Here is a 25795-nt window from a genome sequence, read left to right on the forward strand (position 1 = left end):
CAACACAGGTTACGTGCTGGAGCCCAGTGTCCTGAATGGGGCAGGTCACCAGCCCACAGCTGGAGGTCACTGCGAAGTTACATAGCAAAGGGTGAGCTACGGGGTGGGGCGAAGAATTCAGGTCATCCCTGCAATCGACTGCAGAGAGAACTCTTTTTAAGTGTTCTTGGGATCCCACGGGCAAGGGTGACCGCGTGAGGACACGGAGGGGTCAGTGCCGTTGAGAGTTGTTACAGTGCCCTAGAATCAGGAGGGGCCACAGCCTCACGGAGAAGCACCAGGCTTAGTCACGAGACAGGAGCCCAAGGAAAGCATGGGCAAGAGCTTTTTTTGTACTAGAGCCTTCAGTTACTTTATGACCATAAAACGGCCCAGATGAGGGTAGGTGGGATTTGTTAGGTGGGGCCGTCCTCTGTGGGGCAGGAAGCAAATCACAGATGTTGGGGTTTGATTGGAGGTTTGGTTGGAGGGCTTATACTATGATTTTGTGTATCCACCAAAACACAGGAATAATAGGAACGTAAACAACTTGGGCCATTAGTTTGGCACATGATTTCAGGATGCCGGATCATCAGTTAGAGAATGTTGCAAAGGATTATATTGTAGGAACCAGCAGTGTTTGCCCTGTGACCTTTGACAAGTGGTCACCTTCGTAACCTAATCTGCACACAAAGGCCAACTCATGTCAAGAGTGAAAGGAAAGGTCTTAGAAAAAGCTGAGATGAAGAAAAGGGCCGCAGCCTAAGAGCCAGCAGGTTGGGTCTCGAATCTTGATCCCACAGCTAGCGTGCCGCCGAACCTTGAGGTGGTCACTTAACCTCTGTGGGCCTCAGTTTCTTTGTCCGTACATTGGAACAAAAGCCCCTAGTCTACATGCCTTCTAGGACAGGGAGATTTTAAATAGGGTGATGAATGCAGAAGTGCTTTGTAAGTGAAAAGCGTGATTCTAAAAACCATGATTCACTGCAGATATTTTGAGAGAGATTGATTAGGGAAGCAGCCAGGAAGGAAGGCTCATTTCGGGCAAGCCAAGAGCCTCGTCCTCTGCTGGGGTGGGCTGAGACGAGCCTCTGGTCTCCTTTGGGAGTACACTGATGAGGAGGAGGTCTGACATTTCCTGCTGGAAAATGTGGGTCACTGTGTATTACACGGGGCAATGCACTTGGCTGACAAGAAGACTCATAGCCTTGTGCTCCAGCGTGCAGGCTGTCCCCTGTCCTCACGTCCTGGATCCCAAAGCTCACGTGCCTGCTGATGCCACACAAGACTCTGAACACTGAGCAAGTGGGAGCAAAGTGAAGGCGGGGAGCCTCCCAGGCTAGCAAGTGTGAGTGGGCAGCATCACTCAGCCCAACTAAGAATTTCTGGGGTGAGTTGGGGATGGAGGGTAAGGCTGGTGTGTGTCCCAGAAGAAGTTGTGGCCCTTCTCTCCCCTGCGCTGGTCAGCTGATGGCCCCTTCCTCCTCCCTGTCAAGTCTGGTATGGGGAAGCACTGCGGCCCCTGTTAGATCCAGACCACTCCCGGACTCCAGAGCCCTTCGCCAGCCCATACACCTGGGTCTGAGACCTTCCAGGGGGCTGGGGGAGCCTGATGCCGGTGGCCATGGCAAAGCCTGTTTGGGAGCTCCTTGGGAGGCTTAGGTCACAGGGATATATCTCTGTCCTCCTCAGCAGAGGGGAATGATGTACACCAGATGGCTTTCCTGATGTCCAGCCCTCCAGAATGGGAAGGAGAAGTCGAACAGATCCAGGCATTTGTATCAGAAATGGCTTTGGAAGCCCAGAGGCTCTGTTGGAAGGCTCTCAAAGTAGGCGGTCTGTGTGGGGGGACTTTGCCCAGATAGGGGACACGACAGTAGTTGATTGCAAGCTTTGATCCAGAGCAAACTGCCTTAACCAAAAAAGGGGGGCGGGAGAGTGGATTTGATTGGCTGCCTTTACTGGCAAGTTTAAGAGTCATTTTAGCTTCAGGTACTGTTTGATCCAGAGGCTCAAATGGGTATCATTCGGACTGATTTGTCCTGACTTCTGCCGTGTTGGAACCCTTCTCCGGTTCTAGGTGGTGATACCTAGATTTGCTCCCTCCCTATTTGGAGGTAAGTGGAAAAGGGTGTATCTCTTGCCCGATGCTCTGGCACCATTTTTGGAAGTCGTCTTGTAGGACCAACTGGCGTCACCTACCCAGCTCTGAGCCTATCCCTATGCCTAGAGGAATGTGGGTGCTGATTGGCCAGGCTGGGGCCACATGCTGTGCCCCGAGAGCTGGGGATGGACCCCTCCCAAGTCACACGGTTTGAGTATGGGGGAGGAGTTTCTCCCCAAAGGAGAAGCAGAGTGCTCTTTGTGGGGCAATGGAGCATGGCTGAGTGGACAGTGTAGTGAGGACACAGACCCTGAGCCCTGAGTGTGGGTGGGCAGCCCAGTGGGACCCTGGCCCCTGCTGGCTCAGCCCCTCCCTGAGTGGGGAGGGGTATCGAGGGCAGCAAGCAGTCTTGCTCCCAGGCTAAACAGAGGGGACTCAGCAAGAATGGACCTTGAAATAGCGACGGAAATGAACTTAATTAGACCTAAGTAAGCCATTTGTCTCCAGGAAGTGACATTCAGTTTTCCCTGGAAGTCCCCAGATTAAGTGGTTTTGCAAAATGCCAAGGTGGAGGATGGATTTTTCAGTGTGGGGAGAAAAAAAAAAACAGTAAGTCATTTCAATTATGGAGATTTGTGTTGTGCATCACCTAAGTGCCAGGCCCCGTGCTAGGGGCTGTGGGGATCCAGCCCATGAGGTTAAGGAGCCCATGGCGGGACGAGGGAGTGAGACAAGGCCAGAGGAGGCTAGTGCTGAGGGAGGAGGCCACTAGGTGGGGGGAGGGGTGTCTTGTTTAGACAGAGCAGTAGGGGTAGGCTTCATGGAGGAGGTGGTTGCCCGGAGCCTGGAAAAATCGGTCAGGTTTACTGAGGCAACCTGCCCTTGGGTTGGAGGCACAGTTCCGCTTTGTCTTACACGGTCCAGCAGTTGGTACAGCTGAGCCTCGGAGCCTTCACTTGTACCCACATCCTGGAGGCAGGTTCCCTGCTTCCCAATGTCACAGGTGGGGTGATGAAGAGGGGTGCCCTCTGGTTTGGGCTCCATAAATCTGTAAATGCGTTCTAGTGTAGAGGGGAGTGCGTAGGTGTGTGGTCAGTGGGAATTTGCTGTCTGTGCCTACTGTTGAATCTGTATGTGTGTATATGTGTCTTTGCGTGCACAGGCCTTGATTTACATGTGGAACGAAGCCCAGGCTTGTGTCCGCATCAGCATGCATGCCCCTATAAATATGTGTTTGTATGGGCATACAAATCCATGGGTGGTTGCAGGTGTGTACAGCCTGGTGCACACAGCTGTACCCGAGCGTCCTGGCGCCCGTGTCTGGACCCACGTGGCTGTGTCCACGCACCTGCACAGAGTTCCATGGGCCATGCATCTGTGTCTGTGGGTGCACGCAGACCTGCGGCCACAGGCCTATGTGCACACCCGAGCCCGTGGAGGCCGACAGCTGTATTTACCTGTGTGCACACGTGTGTCTCTTGCTCCCCGGGGCCTCCCAGGGCTCATCCGACTGCAGGAGCTCATCATGGCCCCGTCGAGGTACAACATCCGCCTAAAGATCCGACAGCTCCCCCTTGACTCCGACGACTCACGCCCCCTGCTCAAAGAGATGAAGCGGGGCCGGGAATTCCGCATCATCTTCGACTGTAGCCACACCATGGCCGCCCAGATCCTCAAGCAGGTGCGTGAGTGGTGGCCAGCCCGGGGGATGGGGCGATGGAAGGGATGGGCGGGATCTGCCTGCCCTCTCCCCCTGCCCCGCACCCATGGCCAGGAGGTGGCCAGAGCTCAGGTGGAACCCAGCTCTGCTTCGGTCTGGCTGTTTCGGCAGCCCACAGAATGGAGCCAGTGTGGTCTTCAAGGTCTGAGCCAGCGCGAGGGTGGGGTGATGCCAGGACTGAGCGGAGCCTGGCGCCTGGAGGCTCTTGCATCAGTGCTGAGGCTGTGGGTGGGAGGCAGGGGCTGCCGAGAGGGGCCCGAAGCCGCACAGGACAGAACATTGCGGGAAGTGCTGGGAGGCCTCGGGGTGGCAGGAACAGGCTCAGGGGGGGCCTCACTGCCTCTCCGGTGATGCGTTCCCCATAGCCCGCAGCACTTGCTGTTACTCTCCGACTACTAGGAGGTTTATTGAAGTTCCCCACACCATCTGCTCGACTCTGCAGCGACTGTGGGGGAGGGAAATGGCTCTCGGTCCTGGATGGGCCTCTGTTCCTTTCCAAACACAGCCCAGTGTGGCATGCTAGGGACAAGAGCCGTCTCTGCCAGCTACCTAAGAAATAAACAGCAAAATCGCCCACAACCTCCGTGGAGGGTGCCACAGCTGAAACCCAAACCATTCACATTTGAGCCAGTGCTTTGTGTAAAAGGCAATTATATGGTCCCAGAAAGCATCCCTGGTGATTGAACGAGGCCTTCTGTGGAGCTCTAAGTCATGGCCTTGCGAGATGCAGGTGGTGGGGAGGAGACACAGGCAGTGCAGGGGGCTAGATGCCGAGCCGGGATAGGAGTGTTCAAGTCCCGGGGGGGCTAGGGAGTTCCCAAGTCCCACCCTCCAGTCAGGCCCTGCAAGGGGTGCCCAGGCGGCCTGGGAGCCAGTGTCTTTCCCCAGGCTCCCTCATCCCCAGGAGGTTAAAGAGCTCGCTTGGGGTTTGACTCTCGCTTCTGCCCTTGGGTGTTGTGCGCCCAAGATCAAGGAGCCCCCGTGTCATCCCCTCCTCTGTAGCTGCAGCCAGTGATCCCTACCTTAGCCGGTGGCAGAGGATTCTGTTGAGATGAAGCAAGGAGAGAGTGTAGCCCAGTGTCCGGCACTGGGTGTGGGGCATCTGCGGTGTCACTGTGGAGGAGACTTACGCTCCCCAGAGACCCCTCACCCCTCCTCCCTCGGCGACGGCCAGCGCTTAGTGCTTCCCTTTTCTTCCTGGCACGGGTAACAGAGGAACAGAGACGGCCACAACCCTGGCTGGTCACACTGAGGAGTGACCGTGTGCCAGGTACCTGAAACCCCTCACGTAGCGCCCCCCCAGGCAGGTGGCAATGGCTATCATGCCCAGTTTACAGGTGAGGAAACTGAGGCTCACAGGGAAAGGAAGGGGCCCGAGGTCATCCAGCCAGAAAGAGAGAATTTACTCCCACATCTGCCTGACTTGAAAACATACAGACTTAAAGCTGGAGACGGTATGCTCCACTGAACACCGAACTCCGGAAGGGTGATCGCGGCTGCTGACGGAGGCCTGGTCTGAGCCTCGAACTTGCTGACGTGGGCTGTGAATCTCTAAGAGGGCGAGAGAATGAACGGCGCTTTCCAAGTGTACCTGACCCTGGGATATTCTTCCTCCAGAGCACTTAGGGGCCCCGGCATTCTGAAGAACTCTGTAGAAAGTGCATTGGTCGTTAATATTATAGATTATAGGTTTCTAATAAAATACGTAAATGAAGGTAATGCAGGCTTCGTGATGATACACAGCATAATGTATCATCATAGTAATTACATAGTAATAACCGCATAGCAGCCTAGCGGCCTGCCTGGTGGTCGGCTGGACCAGGGAAGCTGGGATGTCTCCACCCTACAGGGAGGTTCAGCCCGAGCGAAGCCTCTCCTCCTCGGGCCTGGCTGGGCTGGGGAGGGCTGGGCTTCCGCACACCTCTCTCTGGAGCCAGGACAGAAGGTAGTCTGGGGCTAACTCCAACAGCATTTCTCTAAGTGTGGCAGGCCCGGAGATGCTCATGGAAAAGCCAGACGACTGGGCCCAGCCTGGGCCTGCGGAATTTGGAATCTTTGCATGCAGAGTATGGCCCAAGATTCTGCATTTTTTTTGAAGATTTTATTTATTTATTTATTTGAGAGAGAGAGAGAGATTACAGCAGGGGGAGGGGCAGAGGGAGAGGGACAAGCAGACTCTGCTGAGTGGGGACCCCAATGCGGGGACTCGATCCCAGGACCCCAGGATCCCGATCTGAGCCAAAGGCAGGTGCCTAACTGACTGAGCCACCCAGGCGCCCCAAGATTCTGCATTTGAATCTGTCCCGGGTGACTTGGCTACACACTCCAGTGCAAAACACACTGCTGTCTGCTAGCCAGTCATTGTTATTTCGGGGAGGTGGTCTCGAGGACATCCCAACTCCAAGTGGCCCACCTCTTCCGAACCCCTGCCAGTCTGGTCCTCCCCGCTGGGGTGCAGATGGGGAGGGGGCTTCTCGGGTACCCCCTGCGGACTGCTGATGCTCTGCTCTCCCGCAGGCCATGGCCATGGGCATGATGACCGAATACTACCACTTCATCTTCACCACGCTGGTAACGTACCTCTGGGTCCTGGCACAGATCAGGGTGGGGTCCCCTCAGAACAAGGTCAGCCAGGTGGGGACCATTGTGGCAGCTAGAGGAGACTCAGGTTGGCCTTGCTTCCTAAGGCTCTAGGTATGGCCCCAGGCAAGGGCCCAGAGACATCTTCGTGGCCTGCCCACGTTGAGAAATGCCCTCGAGTTGTGACTCAGGGCAGTGAGTCTAGACCTGCCTGTGTTGACACAAGCCCCTCTGATGACTAGCCAGTCATTAACCTCCCTGCCTCAGTCTCTTCGTCTGCAAAATGGGTGCGATAATAGCTTCTACCTCCTAGAATTATGAGCTCAGAAAGTAAAATGCTGAGAGCAGTGCCTGATTGTGTGAAGAACGATGCAAGTATTAGCTGCTCTTATTAAGATGATCCTCGGCTCCCAGCTCACACGCTTCCCCATGGATGTCTCAGTCCTCACGCAACAATAGGAAATGCTGCTTTGGATTCCTGCAGCATCCGTGCTGAAGTCTGCCCACTCACTGTCAGCTGGGCCAGCCCACCTGCGGGCTCCAGATGGGTCCTGTCCAAACTCAGAGAACATTTAGGGCCATTTAAACCCATTAGGATAATTAGTTGTGGCCTGAAATCAGCAGAATAAAGAGATCCCTGTGCCAAAGGGGCACCCACACACAGCCACCCTGCCCTGGAGCAGACATTCTAGCACTTCCCTGGGGCCCTGGGTGGACTCTTCCACCCAGCCCAGTTCTGGGGCACTGGCTTCCTGGCGCTGAAACAGGCTCCTGCCCTCCTCATCAGCCTTGCTCCAGCCCAACAAGCTTCTGCGTTCCCTCATCCATCTGGCACCCAGGGGTCCGGTGAGGGTCTCATGATGACTGGCACAGAGGCCCCGCCCTCGAGGAGCTCCCGCCCTGTGTGGTCCGCACCTCCAGGTCTAGCTCCTTCGCAGGTGTATGCCATCCCAGGCCCGGACACGTGGTCGTGGCACACAGTGGAAGGAGACATCCGGTGTGGAGGGGTTGGTGGAAGGTAATTTGAGGCAGGAAGGGAGATGCTTAAACAGGGCCTTGAAGCATCAGTAGGAGTTCACCAAGGAGAGAGAGGAAGAATATTCTGCACAGATGGAACAGCATAACCAAAGGCCAAGATGCAGGTTAGCTCTTCACTGGAGAGCTGGGGCTGGCTCAATCTGACTGATTGCTAGAGCCCATTGTAGTCATCTGCTCCCAAATCCACGTTCAGTGGTAGTGCAGATGTAGCTTGGAGTTGGCCGTGGGGGAAGGAATATTCATACCACAGAAGTTGGAAAATACTACAAATTAGGGTTTGTAACCTCCCCTCCACTGAGAGCTGGTTACTAAGCATTTACCAGCACACTACTGTTTCTTCCCCACCCACTGTATTTTCTGCCCTTGGCAGAGCTCTGGGCTCCCCCTGCACATGCTCCTGCTCCAGGGCTCAGATCTGGGCATCTGCCGGGAGTCATGTTGGGAGAAAGGGATTCTGGAAGCTGGTGACTGAGATCAGGCACCTTCTTCCCCTAGTCCCTTCTGGATTTCTACACACCCAAGCTGACTTTTCCATGTCGTGTTATATCTTGGAAAGTCATTGGAGGCTGGAGGATGAGGCTACCAGATCTCCCACATTCCACCTCTGTTTGGAGCTGGGAGCAGGGCAGAGGAGGAAGGCCGGGAAGGTGCGGTGGGGCACGTTCATGGGCCCAGGGCCCTGTCCCTGGCATGGCAGCCCTACCCATCCCATCCCGGGCATCTAGGGTGCTGAGACCGACTTCTGGGCCCTTAGCCCTGTGGCCTGGCTCGACCTTTCAGGCAAAGCTCTAGAGAAGGCACCTCCCTAGTGACCCCATGTTGTTCTCACTGATGCCATTGCCTTCCTGGGGTCAAGGTTAGAGGTCTTGGAGGGAAGCTCAGGGCAGGATGTGTTGTGGGTTGTCCTGCAGCCCTAGACAGGATCCGCTTCTCTTACTTTTTCATTTCCTTATTCAGGCATCCATTTATTCACTTCTGGCAGCCACGTACAGATGGTCTCAAGGCCCCAGGTTCTGAGCTAGGTGCTTGGGTGGGAGACAGTATGCAGAGTTGGAACCACACAAAGCTCACCAGTTGGCAGGCTTCCTTCATGCACATAAGGATCAAGGACTGTGCCCGATTCAACTGCCCCTGTCTGGTGCCCACAGAGTGCCTGGCATGCAGTAGGTGCTCATTAATGCTTGGATGAGCGAATGACTACCATACAAAGTAGAAGGTAATCCGTGAAGTTATCAACACCCTTGTCATGGCAACAGTTAAGACCCGGGGACTCTGGTGCCCGCCTGCCTGAGTTAGAGTCAAGATCCTTCCACTTGCCTGGGCAAGTTACTTCAACCTCTCTGGACCACCTTTTCCCACCTACAAAATGGCCACAGTAACAGCGCTACCTCATAGCAGTGTTAGGCTGAGTGTGCACTATGTCGAGTGCCTGATGTTTATTGAAGCAGCAGGTAAGAGTTCAGTGGATGAAGTACCTCCTGCTTACGTCTTCTGTGTATTCAGCATACGTCATCTCATCCACAAATTCAGAACGCCTCTCCAAGGGAGGTATGATCTCCCAACTTTACAGGAAAGTAGAAACTGAGGCTCGAGAGGTCACCCAGCAAGAAAGGGGCAGAAGGAGGGTTTTTACCAGCTGGAAGCTGTCCAGCTCCGGAGGCCTCTGCTAGGAGCTGTCACACTGAAAGCCCGCACGAGGCAGTGGCTGGCCTCCTCTGGCTGCACACGGCAGCAGTGGTCCAGATGCAGTGATTGACATGAATCGGGGGCATGGAGCCTCCACAAATCTCAGCGGGGCCCACTCTTCACGGGTTCCAAAGCCCTTTCTCCACATCGCTGCTGTACCTCTTCACAGGGCAGGGGTTTTGCTCCCCGTTGATGGATGGGCAAACCTGGGACCAGAGAGGTTGAGTGACTTGCCCAGAGGCTCCCAGCAGATCGGGGTAGAGGCCTTGGCTCCTGACTGCCAGTCTTGTGCATGGCTGTCCCAGCCCCCTGCCCCTCCTCCTCCCCGTGCCTCTCTGAGGGTCAGGGAGAGTAGATCTGCCCAGGGAGGCACAACCCTTACACACGAACAGCTCTGCAGTCCGCAAGGGAGTAGGTGTGTCGGCATGTGTCGGCGGGGAAGGGGTCTACCAGCATCTCTCCCAGCTGCTGCCTCGCCGCCCGCCTGCCTGCCAGGGCAGCAGCTGCGTGTCCCTTGGGCACTCCACTCCGGCCCATGTCCCCCTTCGGCCTTGGCTCCCACTCCGCGATCCTCCTTCCAGCCCCCGTGGGCTTCAGAGTCTACCTCATGATCCTGCCTCTTCACGCCCGTTGGTCAGTCAAGGCTGTATTTTTGGGAGGCCGGTGGCATCTGGCATTTATTTGCTTCCCTTTCAGAAATCCACGTCACCAATGCGTCGCTGCTAAAAAATTCTCCGAACTTGCTGCTTTCATGCAGTAGACATTTTAATTACCCCAGCGGCCATAATCCGCTCCAGCCAGCTTCGAGCCCTTCCTAGATAACCCGCGTTACTCAGCCCCAGCTGAGCCCCTGGTGCATGTCATGTGTAGGTAAAAGCCTGGAGGTGAAAAAAGAATTATAATAAATTAATAGATAAGCAATCACAATTAATGCCACTTCCCAGCAATAACAGTTATATCATGGGAAAGATATTTTCATCTGTCATTCCTTAAGGCAATGTTTTCTGAGCTTCGGCTTCTACCCAGTCAGACCCATGGGGTGCTAATGAATTAGTCTATTATGTTATGCTGAATGTTTCTAAAAGGTCCCTCGTCAATACTGAATTCAGTGTGTCAACATTTGGCATCAAGAACAGCAACTTTTTGCCAAGCGGCAAGGTTGCCCATGGCTCACTGTGTACGGCGATTGGGGTCTCCGCTCAGGGCAGCGCGGACACAGAAGTGGAGCTGGACAAAGAGCCCTCTTTAGCAGCTCCTGTCATCCCTGCCCTCGTGTCACGGGGGTGGGGACGCTTGGTGCCGCAAGCCCTACAACACTTTGCACTCCAGGCCCGGTGTGACAGGGAGGGAGGTGACCCCAGCAGTGACACCCCATCATCCCCCCCCAGGTTGGAATGGCTGCGGCCACCCCGTGAGTGTCAGCAGAACACATGCCACGTCCAGAGACCGGAAGGGCTGATGTCACCAGCCCCCAAGCCTCCCACCAGGGCCAGGGATGCCACCCTTCTCACTGAGTCCGGGTGGCCTCTGGTCCTAGAGGAGGGTGAACCGAGTCACGGACGCCCTGGGCAGGCTGATGCTTTGGCATCTTTCAGGCCTTAGGTAGTAGGTCAGCACTGCATTGGAGAGGAGGCTGGGCCCCGTGCTGGGTTGGAGTGAGGAGGGTGTTCCCTGGGGGCAGAGGTCAACTTCTCTTCCTTGGCCCTGGCAGTGAGCTCTGGCCCCAAATTCACATTCTCCATCTTGCAAAACAAAACTGCTCCACCTCCCCTTACCTGCCTTCTCCAAAGGCAATTTGGGGGAAGATCTCTTGATACTAAAGCAGGCCCCTTAAGGGTCTCACTCTCCCACCCCCCAAGGCAATTTACCAAACCCTTCCTAGCCTCCAGCTTCATTGAGAGCTCCCCCTGAGAGGAGGATGTGAAACACTAGTCTCCCATCCCAGGCCCTTCCCAGCGCTGTTTAGGTGCCCCAGAGAACTACTCGGCTGGCTGACCCTTCTTTCCACTTTGGGTGACAGGGGTGTTTGGCTCTGGGGTTCAGGAGACAGACACAGATACTAACAGTTGTTATCAGTGGGGGTGAAAGGCAAGAGGTCCCAGGATGAAAGCAGAAGCCCCCTCGACCCACCCTGTGGTGCATGTGTAAAGGAGTAGTCAGGAGAGGCTTCCTGGAAGAGGTGCCACTTGAATTGATTTGAATCTCAGAGAATAGCCCACCTAAGAGGGTTGAGAAGAGAGACAGCCCAACCAGAGGCTAGAAGATGCACAAATGCCGGCATAGCGATGAGAAGCTGCGTGATGGGGGCAGGGGCAGGCGTCAGCGAGGAAGGGAGAAGGGGAAAGTGGTTTGGTTCCTGAGACAAACATGGGAAGGGGTGGGAAGAAAAGTGGGGCAGGAGGGCGGTGGAGAGCTTTGTAAACTAAACTAAGGAACTTGGACTTCATTCTGAGAAGGTAGTAAGGATTTATAAACACAGGGTTGGATTGATCCTTCCGAGAAACCCCTCTGAACGCTGTGTGGACTGCAGGCTGGTCACGGGACAGGGGGCGCTTGGGAGCTGGACTGCCCGGGTTGGACTCTGTTGCTCCACAGGTTAGCCGTGAAGCCTGACCTCTCTGTGATTCGGTTCCTTCCTCCGAAATGGGGTCAAAGTAACACCCTCCTGGGATAAGGTGGAAATGAGAATTCAGTGAGTTAATGCACAAAAGGAACTTAGAACGTGGCCTGCTGTTCCGAGGTTCGCAGGAGCTCATAGCTGTTAGCTCGTCGTGATTGTTCCTCTATTGCCAAGACGGGTAAGGCAGGAAGGACCCAACCCCTCTCTGCTCCTCTCCTCTGACAACCGGGCATGTCCCTGGGGCCGTATCCCATGACTGTCACAACCTGCTGCCAGAGAATATTGGTCAAACACTTAACTACGTCTACCATGCACCAGATGTGCTCTGCGCACATCCATGAACCCACTTCTTCCTCATGACAACCCCACCTGCTAGGTCCTGTTATCATCGCCTACATGTGGCAGCTGAACCCACCTGAGGTGAGGAGGGTAGATGCACCTGGAACCCAGATGGCCTGGCCTCGCAGTCTGTGCCCCCGAGCTTTGCCGGGGCTGTCTCCGTGCGCCGCGCTCAGGAAGGCGCCGTGGGGAGAGAGGCCTTCTTCTGGGCACGCCTTCCCCACGCCCCTCCGCTCCTCTGATTCCACACGTGTCCCCAGCTCAGCCCTGTCAGGAGTCATGACTTAGATGAGGGGCTTCTCAAATCCCAGAGTTGCCAGGCCGCACCCCAGACTCTCCATGGCCTATACTTCCCAAAACAGCTCCAAAGACAGTTCGGGTGCATATCGCGTGTTTGGCAACCACGGGGGCATAAAGCACAGGCGTTTCTCGAATAAGACAGACGGTGGTGTACCACCCGCTGTCCAAGTGTGTGGGAGGGAAACCCTGGATTTGGAGTGCTTCTAATTTCCATGGTGAAAATACTCCCCCCACAGCTGGTATCAGGTGACCAGTGTGAGGTGACTGGAAGCAGGAAGAAGTGCTAACAGTTAGCTCCCACAGGCCAGTGCGAGCCAGCTCCAACACCCCACCAAAACAGACCTGAGTACAAATTATGCTCTGCCTTTTTTGAGCTTTATGACCTCAGGCAGGTCACCTCATGCCCCTGACCCTGTTTCCTCATCTGTAGAAGGAACACACTGTTAAACAGCTACTCTGCAGGGGTGTCAGGATGGGGTGGTATCCTCCATGTGTGGGGCTGAGGGCAGTACCCACCCTCCACTCCCCACTGAGACTGGGGCAGGCACCCTCTGGCCCACTCGGTGAGACCCCTTCATCTGCTGACGGCCCCACCTCCTGCTCCCACCCGGCCCCTTCCCCATCCCAAGTCCTGGCCTAGAATCAGCACCCTAGTTGTTTGGGCAAAGCTAGGACTAAATTTTCTTACCCGGGGTTCAAGTCTGCTCCAGATCTCTCCCCAACATCCTATGCCCTAAACTTTCAAAGAGGAAGCCAACACCACGCATTCCAGAAGGAGCCCATTTTGAGGGTGCAGCAGGAGCAGGAAGAATTTAGCATCAGTCGGGAATATGTGAGAGACCAAAGGAAGCCAGCACCATGCGGAAGGGCTGCTCGGTGAGCTCATCATTCCTCGAGCTGCCGTCGAGTTCATGGAAGCCTGGACTGTGATGGGCTGGGTTTTAGTCCCAGTGACTGCAGCCATGCAGAGAACAGTACAGCCCATGGGCTGTCTTGCCTCTCTCCCAGCACAGGATGGAGCATATGAGTTGAGGGACCCTCGAAAGAGGAGGGACCGGAGGCTGGGACAGAAGATAGCTTGATGAGAGCAGAGCATAGAAAAGAATAGACAGTTGACCAGGAGGGCCTTAGGACTCAGTTTCTCAAACCACTAGTAGGAAGGGTCTGCTCCTCCTAGGCTACCACCCCCTACCTCCTCGACGCTGCCACTTCTTCCTCGTTTAGCACCTGGCTTCTCCCTCCATGCACACGCACCCTGCCTTCTCGCCCCACCGGCTCCCCTTGCCCCAGAGCTGGAGCTGCAGAGGGCCTGAAGCTCATCTGCCCCACACGTTAAGGCCAGTCTTCCTGGTCCTTAGGCCGGGGCCTACTCCTTACACCAGACTGGATGCCACCTGGCCATGGACAGATGGGCTGACTGCTGGTCTGTTGCTCCTAGGACACAGCGGGTGCAGAGGCCTGGCTGAGGATGTCGGAGGTGAGGGGAGAGAAGAAGGCAGTGGTATTCCTTGAGTCCCAAGCAGAAAGACTATTGTTTTTATTGAATTATAATTGACCTACAGTATTATGTTGATTTCAGGGGTACAAGATAGCCAATCAGTATTTTTATACATTACAAAATGACCCCCACAAAAGCTTTGGTTATCATCTGTCACCATACAAAGGGATTACCAAGTTGTTGACTGCGTTCCCTATGCTCATTACGTCCCCATGACTTACTTATTTTATAACTGGAAGTTTGTACCTCTTAATCCCCTTCACCTACCTTGCCCATCCCCTCACCCCTCTCCCTTCTGGCATCCACCAGTTCTCTGTATTTATGAGTTTGTTTTGTTTTTTTAGATTCTGTGTATAAGTGAAATCCTACGGTATTTGTCTTTCTCTGTCTGACTTCACTTAGCATAATGTCTTCTGGGTCTATCCACAGTGTTACAAAATGTCAGGATGTCCTTCTCTCTTATGGCTGAGTTACATTCCTCTGTATGTACACACCACATCTTCTTTATCCGTTCATCTAGCGACGGGCACTTGGGCTGCTTCCATATCTTGGCTATTGTAAACAATGCTGTGGTGAACATAGGAGTGCACCTATGTTTTCAAGGTAGTTTTTCTGTTGTCTTCAAATAAATACCCAAAAGTGGAATTGTGAGATCATAGGGTAGTTCTATTTTTAATTCTTTGAGGAGTCTCCGTACCGTCTTCCAGAGCGGCTACACCAGTTTGCATTCCCACCACCGGCACGCAAGGGTTCCTTCTCCACATCCTCGCCAACACTTGTGGATGTCTCTTTGATTTTAGCCATTCTGACAGGTGGGAGGTGATTGCTTCTTGTGGTTTTGATTGGCATTTCCCTAATGATGAGGGACGCTGAGCTTTTCAAGTACTTCTCCCTTTCAGCCTATTCATTTTGTTGATGGTTTCCTTCACTGTGCAAAAGCTAGAAAAAAATATTTTAAAATAGCCTTTTTGGGGGTGAGAGGTACAACAACTCCCTTCAGCTTCCCTTGGAGATGCCCAGGCCCAGTGCTCTTTGTCCTCCCGAAGTGGGCACCCCCGTCGTTGGAAATGACCATCATGACCATTATCACGATCATCTGATGTTCTGGGCCAGGCCTTTCATGTGATCTGCTGCACCAGTCCTATAAAGGAGGCAAGAGCCCCATTCTGTAGACGAAGAATCCAGCTGAGCCACATGCAGGGGGTCCAGCAGCGAGTCCATGAGGTCAGCCACCAGGCAGAAGGCATTCCAGCTGATCCCCCCTCCGGTGCTCCTGCGGGTACTCCACCGCCGCCGCCGAGCCTCACCTCGTGCAGGGCAGGGCTCTGCAGGGAGTTGCCGCCTTGGGCTCCCGGTGCTCCAAGAAGGGCGTGTGGGGCAGTGGTGGCCCAGGTGAGGGGTGGCTGGGGTTTACAGCAGGCCACACCTTTATTTACTTGAGCCTCTTTCTGTCAAGGATCTGTATGCGTTAGACCTGGAGCCCTACCGCTACTCAGGGGTGAACCTGACGGGGTTCCGGATCCTCAACGTGGACAACCCGCATGTGTCAGCCATCGTAGAGAAGTGGTCCATGGAGCGGCTGCAGGCGGCTCCCCGGGCAGAGTCCGGCCTGTTGGATGGCGTGATGATGGTATCCCAGCCAGGCGGGCCAAATCCAGGGGCACCCCTTCCTCGGCAGCCCTCCCCGTTCCCTCCTCTGTCCTCTCTCCCCTACTTCCTCCCTATCTCTTTCTTCCCTCCCACCACTTCCCTTCCTAAGACCTGCTCTGGATCAGCCAGACCTTAGGCTGGGCCCTGGGAACACAAGGAATCAGACACAGCCGCCCCCAACCCCAAGGGTGGTAGGGGAGGCTTGTAAACAGGTTGTTACAGGGTCTGGGGGTAAGGACCCATGTGTCCTGGGCACAGAGGACTTTGAGCTCTAACCAGCTGGAGCCTAGGGAGGCAGAAAAGGAGAAGGTGTGGACAGGGCCTAGGAGAACAGGAGTGATGGGATGAGAAAGGAGGGCTTAGAATGAGAAGGTCTGAACTGCAGAGAGGGTGGGAGTTGGGTGTCTGCCGAACAGCAGGGGCACCCAAGCCCGGCCTTCACGGAGGGCATGGACAGGGTCACCCTGGGCCTTTCCCTTGTCAGGACCCCATATGCCTGGTGGGGGAGGGGCAGAGCAACTTGGGCCAAGGACCCTCAGGGCTGGGGAGCTGCTCTAAGGCCCTGTGCCCTCCCCTCCAGACTGACGCGGCCTTGCTGTACGACGCCGTCCACATCGTGTCCGTGTGCTACCAGAGGGCCCCGCAGATGACCGTGAATTCCCTGCAGTGCCATCGGCACAAGGCTTGGCGCTTTGGCGGCCGCTTCATGAACTTCATCAAGGAGGTGAGTGCTCCCCCATCATCCCCCCCAGGACCTCCTCCCTGGGGGTCTTCGGTGCTGCAGAGCAAAGGCGCGGGTGTGGGAGGCAGGCAGGATTGATTTCTAGCCCGCTCGCATCTGGGCACATGGGTTCACATCTCCGAGCCTCCGTTTCCTTGGGTGAAGATGGGCTGGACGGGACCCATCTCACAGGGTGATTGAGAGGACTATTGCCCTGGAGCCTAGGAGGTTCTCCGTGGGCGGTCCACGTTGTCAGCAGGACCTGCATGGGCTTTCCAGTGCGGCAGATGAGGGTCTCTGCCCCGGCTGTGTGACCTTGGGCAAGCTGGAGAACCTTGCTGAGCCTCGGCTGCCTCATCTGCAAAATGGGGTCTGAAGCATGCCCCCTCAGAGGGATGCCAGGCAGCTGAGACGAAACCCCTGGGTGGAAAGGGCTCAGGGCAGTGGGCGGGGCAGTGGAGGCTGGCCGGATAATCAGCCCTACGAACGCCTCTTCATGTTCCGGGTCCTCCGGGCCCCGGCTCTGCTGGCCCCGAGGTGGTTGTGAAGTTCCATCCGTGGGGCTGATTCAGAGGAACCAGGAGCAGAACTCTGTCCTGCTGCAAGACGGCCGTTGACACTCACAGTGCCAACCGATAATTCTGAAGGACTCTCCATCATCCTTGTCCTTGTAAGCTGTGGACGGCTCTTCACCGTTCCCATTTTACAGGTTGAGGAAGCTAAGGCCAAGGCCAAGCATCCTGGCGGCATCGCAATGAGTTATGCAACTTTGGGTGAGAGGATTAACATTTTGATTCTCAGTTTCCTTGACTGTAAAATGGGCGTAAAGAGTACTTGCCTCGGTGTTGTTGAGAAGACGGTGTGCAAACTATCCACGGAGCATCTCGCCCAGGACGTGGGCAGAGTCAAATCCCAGGAAATGGTGGATGAAGAAGGCTCGGGGAGAAGATCGGGGCAGGGTTATCCTGGGTTGGAGGGAGAGACCATGTCCAGGCGACTCCAGGTGCCGTCGAGAGAAGCCCTCGAGGAGGGTTGTAGAACGATCTCTCTGTGGCAACCACACTGGACCAGGGTGAGGCAGGCTACTTTGAGCGTTCATTCAGTTATTCAGCAGCTAGTTGTTGTGGTCCTGCTGGGTGCCAGACCCTGGGATCCAGTGGGGCTGAGACGGACGAGCCCCTGCATTCACCAAGCTCACAGCCCAGGGAGGGAGCGGACATGAATCAAGTCCTGGCATTCAGGGATGTAATCCCACGTGCAAAGGAAGGCAGCTCCAAAGGGGTATATAGCAAAGAGACCCACCACCTTACACACAGCAGACAGGGTGCCTTTCCCCAAGGGCTGCCATCCCCCCTTGCTGCTTGGGAAGGGCGCTAAAAGGAATGGGGATGGGACATGGGCTGTAGAGTTTGACGCTCATGCCCGTGGAGCTCGTCTCTGCCTCCCCCAGCTGTGCGGCTTCACACGTGTTCCTAGATGGCCACGAGCATCCATTTCCTCACCTGGCAAACACGCTCTCACCATCGTGGTGAGGGAGGCATGAAGTCCTTGGCACCAGCTCCCCTCACGCCCAGAAGGGTCTCCATCCGGTATCGGTGGTATTGGCATAAGAGGACCATGATGGTCCCTTCTCATCCAGCCCCTCAAAACTGCAGAAGAAGGCTGATTGTCCAGTGCCCTGAGCAGGCCTGGTTAGCCTGGGAGATCACCCGCTTGTTTCCCGGGAGCGCTGAGGCCTGACTCCTAGCCCCGGCTGCCTCCTTCCTGGGCAGACCTCTGACGGAGGGGCCAGAGGCCCTTCTGAGGGGGTCGGTGACCCAAGCCACAACCCTGGGCCCCTTAGGAGCCACATAAAAATGCCTTTGAAGCTTCACCCACTTTTTAGCTGTGTGACCTTCGACAAGCTGCTGAACCTCTCTGTGCCTCCAGTCTGCCTCTGTACTCTGGAGATTTTCCTAGGGTTGTTGCAGGATGAAGCGAGTTAGGGTGTGTGTGGAGCACTTAGGCCAGAGCCTAGCACAGAGCCAACGCCCAACAGAGGGGCTACCCTTATGTTGTCTTTGTCGTCACGACTGCCATCACTGTGGCTTCTTGTTCCCTGGTGGGTTTCCAGCTAACGAGGGTCCCTGGGCCACATAGCTTTGGGGACCCTCACCCTGCTCACCCCTGACCCCTTGGAATTTTTGAGGCTCAGTCTGCAGCCCTGAGGGGAGCAGGTTCGTCACTGCCCACACTAGAGGAAGGGGCCCCCTTCTCCCTCCCGGGGCTGACCGGCCCGCTTTGGTGTACCTCCTGTTTCCCGGCCGCCGGCCCAGTGAGTGGCCCTCAACACTCATGCTCCTTACAGAGCCCCTTCAGGGACATCTCTGTGACACCTGCACCTTAGGGCAGTGGACATGGAGGCCTAGTGCAGCCACGTGGCTTGCCTGCAGTGCCGCAGCTGCCTGAGCCTGGGCCCCGAGTGCCCTGCTTGAGCCCAGCATACCGTCTTCCCTCAGACCATTTCCAAGTTGCTCGTCTCCCCCATCTGACTGCGTGACAGTAAATCATTTAAAGACTTGGCATTTCCGAGAGGAGCTGGAAAATACCAGGCCGGAGTTCAGAGCGTGTGAAGCATCTTTCATTTAGCGAGTCTGGAGCGGTGGCTGGAAGGGGCGGGCAGGCCGGGAAATGTCACGGGGAGGGGCTGTCCCCGGCTCCCTGCCCTGCCCTGGCCCTACCCCCCCACCCGGGGCCCACAGGCAGTCCAGGCCCCTGCTGGCATTTCCTTCCTCTGTAGCTGACAAGGGGGAAGGCTTGGCTCCGAATGCAGGTTTGAAGGCACCTGCTGTGATTTCCCCTGGGGGCCAGGAGAGAGCCTGAGGGTACAGAGGAGGGGGAGCCAGCCAGAGCTGAGCTTCTCTGTGAAGCCGTAAACAGTGGTCTTCACCTTCTCTGGTCTTTTCATCTCTGTCCCCAAACCGTGTTTCCGGCCCCCTGGGCTCTAGAAGCCTCTCCCACAGAACTTGGGCATAGTGAGGCCAAGCTCTTCAGCTCTGTTCCTGCAGACCGGGCTTCTGCCCTGCACCACCATGATGTGGGATTTGTATATGGCTCAGCCCCTCTTTGAGCCTCAATGTCTATGACCATAAAATGGGGGTGACAGTGACACCCACCTGGCAGGATTGTCATGAGACAAAATAAGCGCATTCAGGGAAGGAGGTTAGCCTTCTATGACAGGATTTCTACTGAGGCCTCGGGCCCTGGCCCAAGTGACCAGCCCTCCTCCCAGCCAAGCGCCAGCCCTAGTCCAAGGAAGCTCCATGGAAGGAAGCAACAAAGGAGTACTAATAATATAGACCACTTAGTTGGGGCAGCATAGGCCAGGCACTTGCTAAACACTTTATACATCTTTTTTAACACTGAGGAAACAGGTCATTTTCCCCTTCCTGAAGCTCAGAGAGGTTAGATCCCATTCTGTCTAACTCCTTTTAACAGCCTCCCGGACCCCTTCCAGGCCCCACCCCTCTGCCTGAGTTAGTCTACCTAGCTGCTCCCCCCTGCACACTTCCCACGATGCCTTAGAGCTGCCCAAGTGTTTGGAGAGCCCTGCGGGTGTCACTGTGGCCTTCAGCGATCCATGATCCCATGAACTTGGATGCCACACCATGAGTGTAAGCATGAGTGTCAGGAGCGTTGGGCCAGGGAGAGGCCCTGGAACCTTTTCCAGAACCTCCAGGGCATCCTGACCCCAGTGTGGCAAAGCAAGGACTGCGATTTTCAGGCCTTCCCCTTCCACATGCTCTGGCACCTCCTTCCCCAACCCCGTCAGCCCGCAGCTCCCCCTGGTTCCCAAGGACTCCAAGTTTGTTCTCCCAGACTCAGAAAGCCGGTGGCATGGGGGTGTTCACCTGGGTGCCCGCGGCCTCCTACCTCCACGGAGGAGGGAGAGAAAGGGCAGAGCTCCAGCCCGGGTGCTGGAACCCTGGGACCCTGGGACCCGAGCGGCAGAGTGGGCTCTCATCCACTCGGTGAGATTGGGGGATGTGCTGGCCCCGGGGGGCCTGCTTCCTTGTCTGTGAAATGGGGATGGTGACCTCACCTGGCCCACCTGCCAGGGCGGCAGGTTACATGCTCTGAGCAGCGGGAAGTACTTCGTAGGTATCCGCTGGGCCCCCAGGAAGGGTATCTTCTAGAAACGAGTCGGCAAACCTTTTCTGCCACAGGCGGGAGAGTGCCTATTTAGGCTTTGTGGGCCAGCTGGTCTCTCTCTAACTATTCAGGCCTGCAGGCACTGGGCCAGAGAAGCCAAAGACACTAAGTAAACACATGGGTGTGACCGTGTTCTGATCCACTGTTCACAAAAACAGGCCGCAGAGGAGTTGGGGCTGCCAGCCGTGGATTGCCCATCCCTGATCTAGATGGGGCTCTTCTCAGCTCGGGGCTGGGGTGTTCTCTGAACCCTGGCCTCTCTGTGCTAGCCATATTAATGGCAATAAAAGATGACAAAACCTGCCATTTGTTCAGGGCTCTGGTATGTACTGAGCACCGTCCTAAGTATTTTATGGGTTTTATCTCATTCCACCCTCGTGGCATTTTGGTACTATTACAAATTCCATTTTGTAGAGGAGGAACCTGAGACAGAGAGGTGAAGTGGAATCCCCCAGGTGGCAGAGCTAACAGCGGTTGGACCCGGGCCTTCTGACCCCTGCATTCTTAACCGCGACCCCGTGGAGCCGGGGCCGGCGGCGGCAGTGGGGGTAGCTTCTCTGTCTCCTCCAGCTCTCCTCCAAGCGTCTGGTCTTCCAGCCAGGGTTGGCTTGGCCCCTTGGCTTTTCCGCTTCCACGCAGGTCTCGCCTGCCCCACGCCGCCCACCTGCCTCCTTGCCCCTCTCTGGGGACCCGCCACAGGCTCCGCGGGGGCTCAGTTGAGTGCATCTGAGATCGATGTTGTACACGAGAGGGTGCAAATGTAATGCTGGCTAAAGAGCATAATAGAATTTATGGAAATCGCTGGCTTGCACCACAGCCCGTGCAATGATGGAGGTGATTATTAATTAATCATGGTCTTGGGGGAACAGTATCAGTGCAAAGAGTAATTAAAATGAATCATTGTACAGTTGTACCGAGTGATGATTTATGAGCCCGAGGAATTGCCGCTCTGCCCTCTCCCTTCCGGCAGGCTCAATGGGAAGGATTAACTGGACGGATTGTTTTCAACAAAACCAGTGGCTTACGGACAGATTTCGATCTGGACATCATCAGCCTGAAGGAGGACGGCCTGGAGAAGGTACATGGGCTCAGGAGAGGGAGGGACAAGACCTCGGGGGCTTGACATGCCCTGGCATGGCCTGTGCCTTGGTCCTTTGGAGAACATGAAGGCGTGGTCGGGCTGGACAGGTGCAGAACCCAGTGGCCTGGCCGTGGCCAACACCCAAGCTGTCACTCTGCGAGCAGGGGCCACTGGAGATTCTTAACCTGGGAAAAGTAATGAAAGGCTCAGGGGGCAGAAAGACAGACCTGACTTTGGGTAACAGAAACTTCAACAACAAGTGGGTGCCTACCTGGGAAGTAATGAGCTCACTGTCACTGGAGGCATTTAAGCAAAGATTAAGCAACATGATTGCTTGTCTGGGAACTGGAGTTCGTTCTTATCTTTGGAGAGAGGTTGAAGTGCATGGATTCTGAATTCCCCGCCTCTTGGTTTCTAAGTCCTCAATGATTCCAGGGGGTTTGGATGAGGATCGCAGGCCCTTTTGGGGCTGGGGCCTCCATTTGGCCACCAGCAAATGTTTGTAATGAGGCCAGTTCTGCTCTCTGGGAACAGTCCACATATTCTGTTGAGTCAGGCTGCTGGGCTGAGGAGATTCAACATTAGCCCCTAATTCTGCACATCCTTGGGGCCTTTAGGCCAGGGCCTCGGCCACCCCCTTTTGCACCAGGGCATCTGTCCAGCCCTGGGAATGGGGTATATGAAGTGCAGGGAGCAAAAGCCCGGAGAAGGAGGGGCTGGCTCTGAGGTCTCTGGGCCTTCAGGATGCCCTGATTACTCTCCTGTCCACCCCTGTCTGCCCTGGGTCAGGCCTCTCCCTTGGATGATTTTAGCACCCAGCCCTGGCTTCTCTACCTCCACTCCTGAGGCCCCGGCCATCCTGAGTGTATACACACACACACACACACACACACACACACACACACACACACACGCACGCATGCACACAAAGCTTCCCAACGCACAGCCCTGCCCGGCTCCGCTGGTACCCATGGTCCCCCAGCACTGAGTGAAGCTCTGGCCTCTCACCTGAGCCTTTATGGCCCTCCGAGAAATAACCCAGCCTGCCTTTCCAGGCCCAGCTTCCATGGCCCCCAAAACATTCCCCATGGCCCAACCATGCCCACTCCCTCGGGCCCCTCCTTTGCCCACGTGGTCACCTGGTTGTAGGAGTGGCCTCTGGCTCCTGGGTTCGCTCCCTCAGGCACACACCTGGCTCTGGCTGGGTTGTACCTTGTGGCCAAGTTGACTCCATTCACGTCTGAGTTTCCCCACAGACTCCCGGGGGCCCTGGACAGAGGTGTCCAGGGAAATCCCACCTTCCTCTGCCACTCTTTCGTGCCACATACAGCATCAGCCCCTTAGGGACAGGGGTTGTGGCTTCTGCTCCTAAGATCAGGGAGACCAGCTGGTCCAACCTCCTCATGCTAGGAGTCCTTGAGGAGCAGTCTCCCGGCTCCTGTTTAAACCTGGCCGCGCAGGGGGGCCCTTCCTGGTCCCCAGCATTGCTGCAGTGGGATCCACTCAAGTGGCGTTTCATTTTTGCTCTCTCAGCTGTCGGTCTCTAGGGCTGGCCTAAAATTCCGAGGGTGGCAATTAGCCGCACATACACCGCGGCGGCGATGCACTCCTGGGCCCGCAGCAGACCTCAGGAGTGGGTCACGAGAGCACTCCCCATCTGAACCCATCACAGCAGCCTTCTCCCAACCAAGGGCAGAGTGCCTAGAGCCAACACCCGGGAAAAGTCCTCCTACTGTCCCAGGACGAAGGCTGACCTGTGCCCTCCGGAGGCTCCTGCTCGCAGCCACCTGGAGCGTGGGCAGACAGCCTCTGTGGGGCTCTGGCCTCCTCGGTCCTGACTGTGCTCGCATCCCCAGGGCACCTGGGGCCTAACAGGGCGCATGCAGCTGGAAGTCCGTAGATGCTTGCAGGGGCGAGGGTTTCAGCTGCTCGGGAACCGCTGGACAGATGTCTGTGGGCCCTCCAGGTGGGCTGCTGGGGACCCTCGTGAGCTCGGCCCACTTGAGAGAAGGACCTCTGACGCCATCTGCCTGTCTCTCCTGTGGGCTCTGCGGGGGTCTGCACAGACAGAAATCCTGCCTGGAGAGGGTGCTAAGCCCAAACACAGCCACCCTGCCTCTTGTCTCATGGCTTCTGTTTGCTAAGCCGGGTCACACTGATCCCGCCAGCTCCCGCCGGGGCTCTGGGAGGATTAGAGCAGAACTACCCAGGCATAATTACATGGCTCCTGCTATCAGCTTTGAGCAGCGCTCTGAGTGGGATGTTTGTGTTCGGCCTCTCTATTTAATTGATTAAGTTTCCTGAGTGCCCCCCAGCTAGGCCAAGGACAGAGTGGGCATGCCAAAACCTTCCTTGAGGGAGAAGACCCGAGAGGGGGGTGGAGCCGGGCAGCGGTGGACCTTCACGAGGCCCCGGGTGTTAGAAGGATTGGTAAACTGGATCTTCCCTGGCCTCCTCCAGCTTTGGGCCTGATAGCAACGAGCGTACTGTGGGGACACAGATGATGCCACCTTGGCCACCTTATCTGCCAACTTTAGAAGTAAAACCGCAAAGCTAGCTGCTTTTGAGCCCAGCGGCAACCAGGCCCACAGGGAGGGCCCTCGTCTCTGGTCTGCCACCCCCAAAACAGTTACAAAGGCCAGCTCCTGCCCAGAGTGCCTTCCCGCAGGTGCCATGTCTCCTCTGCTGTTGACCCATTCTGCAAATGCTTAGTGAACGTCTCCCTTGCTCCAAGCTCTGCCCTAGACTGTGGAGGGTGCATGGCCCTGGGAGGTGGCACCAGAGTGGAGACCCAGTGAGTGAGCAGCTGGGTGCCCAGGCTCTTCCCCAGGAAGAGGGGGGGCCCACTGGGCTCAGAGTGCATCTGCCCCAGGACCCCTGATTTCCTGGTGCACATGCTCCACCCCTGGCTGGGCTGAGGTCCCTGGACTGTCTTTATGCTCACCTTCTCCTCTGCGTTTTCCCCACCAGTTGTGCTGGGGTTGCCAGCAAGGGGGAAGTGGCAGAATTCTGGAGACTCGACACCTTGGGGCCCTCCTCCCACAAGAAGAGAGGCAACAGGGTTGTCTGAAAGGTTAGCTTGCAGCACGTTAGCTGTGATGACGATGCTCCCGAGGAAGGGGAATGAGTGGATGATCTTGTTGATGTGGAGAAAGGATGGAAAGACGGGGGGCTCAGCCCCTGTTCTCTGTGTGTCTGTCCATCCAGGTGGGCGTGTGGAGTCCTGCGGAGGGGCTCAACATCACGGAGGTCGCCAAAGGCCGAGGCCCTAATGTCACTGACTCTCTGACAAACAGGTCGCTCATCGTCACCACTGTGCTGGTAAGAGCCTGCAGCCCCGCAAGAGGGATGGCATGAGCCGGGGACGGGCTGAAAGGACCCAGACTGGGCACCTCTCAGGGCTATTTCGAGACTGGAAGATGGGGGGTGGGCAGGGAAACATGGAGTGTCCCTCAGAAAGCCCTCAGTCACTGGAACAGAGCAACTTGCCCATGGTCACAGGCCAAAGACCACAGGGGCTGCCTGTCAGCGGCCTCTTCCCGAAGACAGAGTGGGCTGGCCCTCATGCCTGTCTGAGATCTGCTTGGAAGCCCATCTGCAGAGGCCTGTGTGTTTGCATCTCCCCCCACCCACCCACCTACCCCTGAGTCCAACTACAAACCACGATGGGGTAGATGGAAGGAGGTTAACCTGCCCTTTGCCCCAGGACTCAGGCCCTGCCTCTTCACCTCAGCTCCCAGGGAAAAGGCACTTCTCGCTAGTACCCCCAGCTGTGATGGGTGCTCCGGCCACACCCAGAGAGCCCAGAGGTTCTGCGGGGAGCCCACACATGCCACGGTCCACAATGCCCACCCCAAGAGCTCTCCTCCGTGGTCACTCTACCTGCCACCCTCACTCCATTCCCCAGGACTGAATAGCGCCAAGGAGTGGCTCTTGGCATCTCCCAGGCTCTCTGCACCTTGGAGCTCAGGATGGGCAGAAAGACGCACCCACACCACTGGCCTCTTAACTGGCCAGTGCTGTGGCCCCTCCGCATGCACCAGCCCTCCCTGGAAGGCCTCCAGGGTCTCAGGACCCACCCTTTCAGAGACACAACACTGCTCTTGGGGACCCAAGCTGGGCCATGCGGGGGAGAGGCAGCCTGATCACCACCCAATAACTTCTGACCAAAGACCTTTGGAGGACAACTCGGTCAGCTTCTCCTTCTAATTAAGCTCATACAATATAATAAATACAATACGAATAAAACAAATCCTGTACAGAGCAGAGGGCTCAGCCCAGTTTGGAG

General features: G+C 56.1%; 1 protein-coding gene across 2 annotated transcripts in view; it reads left to right on the forward strand.

The window, feature by feature from the left end:
- Nucleotides 1-25795, forward strand: part of GRIK3 (glutamate ionotropic receptor kainate type subunit 3) — a 213398-nt gene that overhangs the window by 143320 nt on the left and 44283 nt on the right. For both annotated transcript variants that reach the window (XM_025856681.2, XM_073902892.1), the window contains exons 4-9: nt 3583-3764; nt 6321-6374; nt 15321-15494; nt 16095-16238; nt 21397-21504; nt 24715-24828. In XM_025856681.2, the coding sequence (XP_025712466.1) occupies nt 3583-3764; nt 6321-6374; nt 15321-15494; nt 16095-16238; nt 21397-21504; nt 24715-24828 (776 nt within the window). The remainder of the gene's footprint in view (nt 1-3582; nt 3765-6320; nt 6375-15320; nt 15495-16094; nt 16239-21396; nt 21505-24714; nt 24829-25795) is intronic.

This window comes from Callorhinus ursinus, unplaced genomic scaffold, assembly GCF_003265705.2.
Source record: "Callorhinus ursinus isolate GAN/ISIS: 27379988/994484 unplaced genomic scaffold, GSC_fseal_2.0 scaffold18, whole genome shotgun sequence".
In the NCBI taxonomy this organism is placed as follows: Eukaryota; Metazoa; Chordata; class Mammalia; order Carnivora; family Otariidae; genus Callorhinus; species Callorhinus ursinus.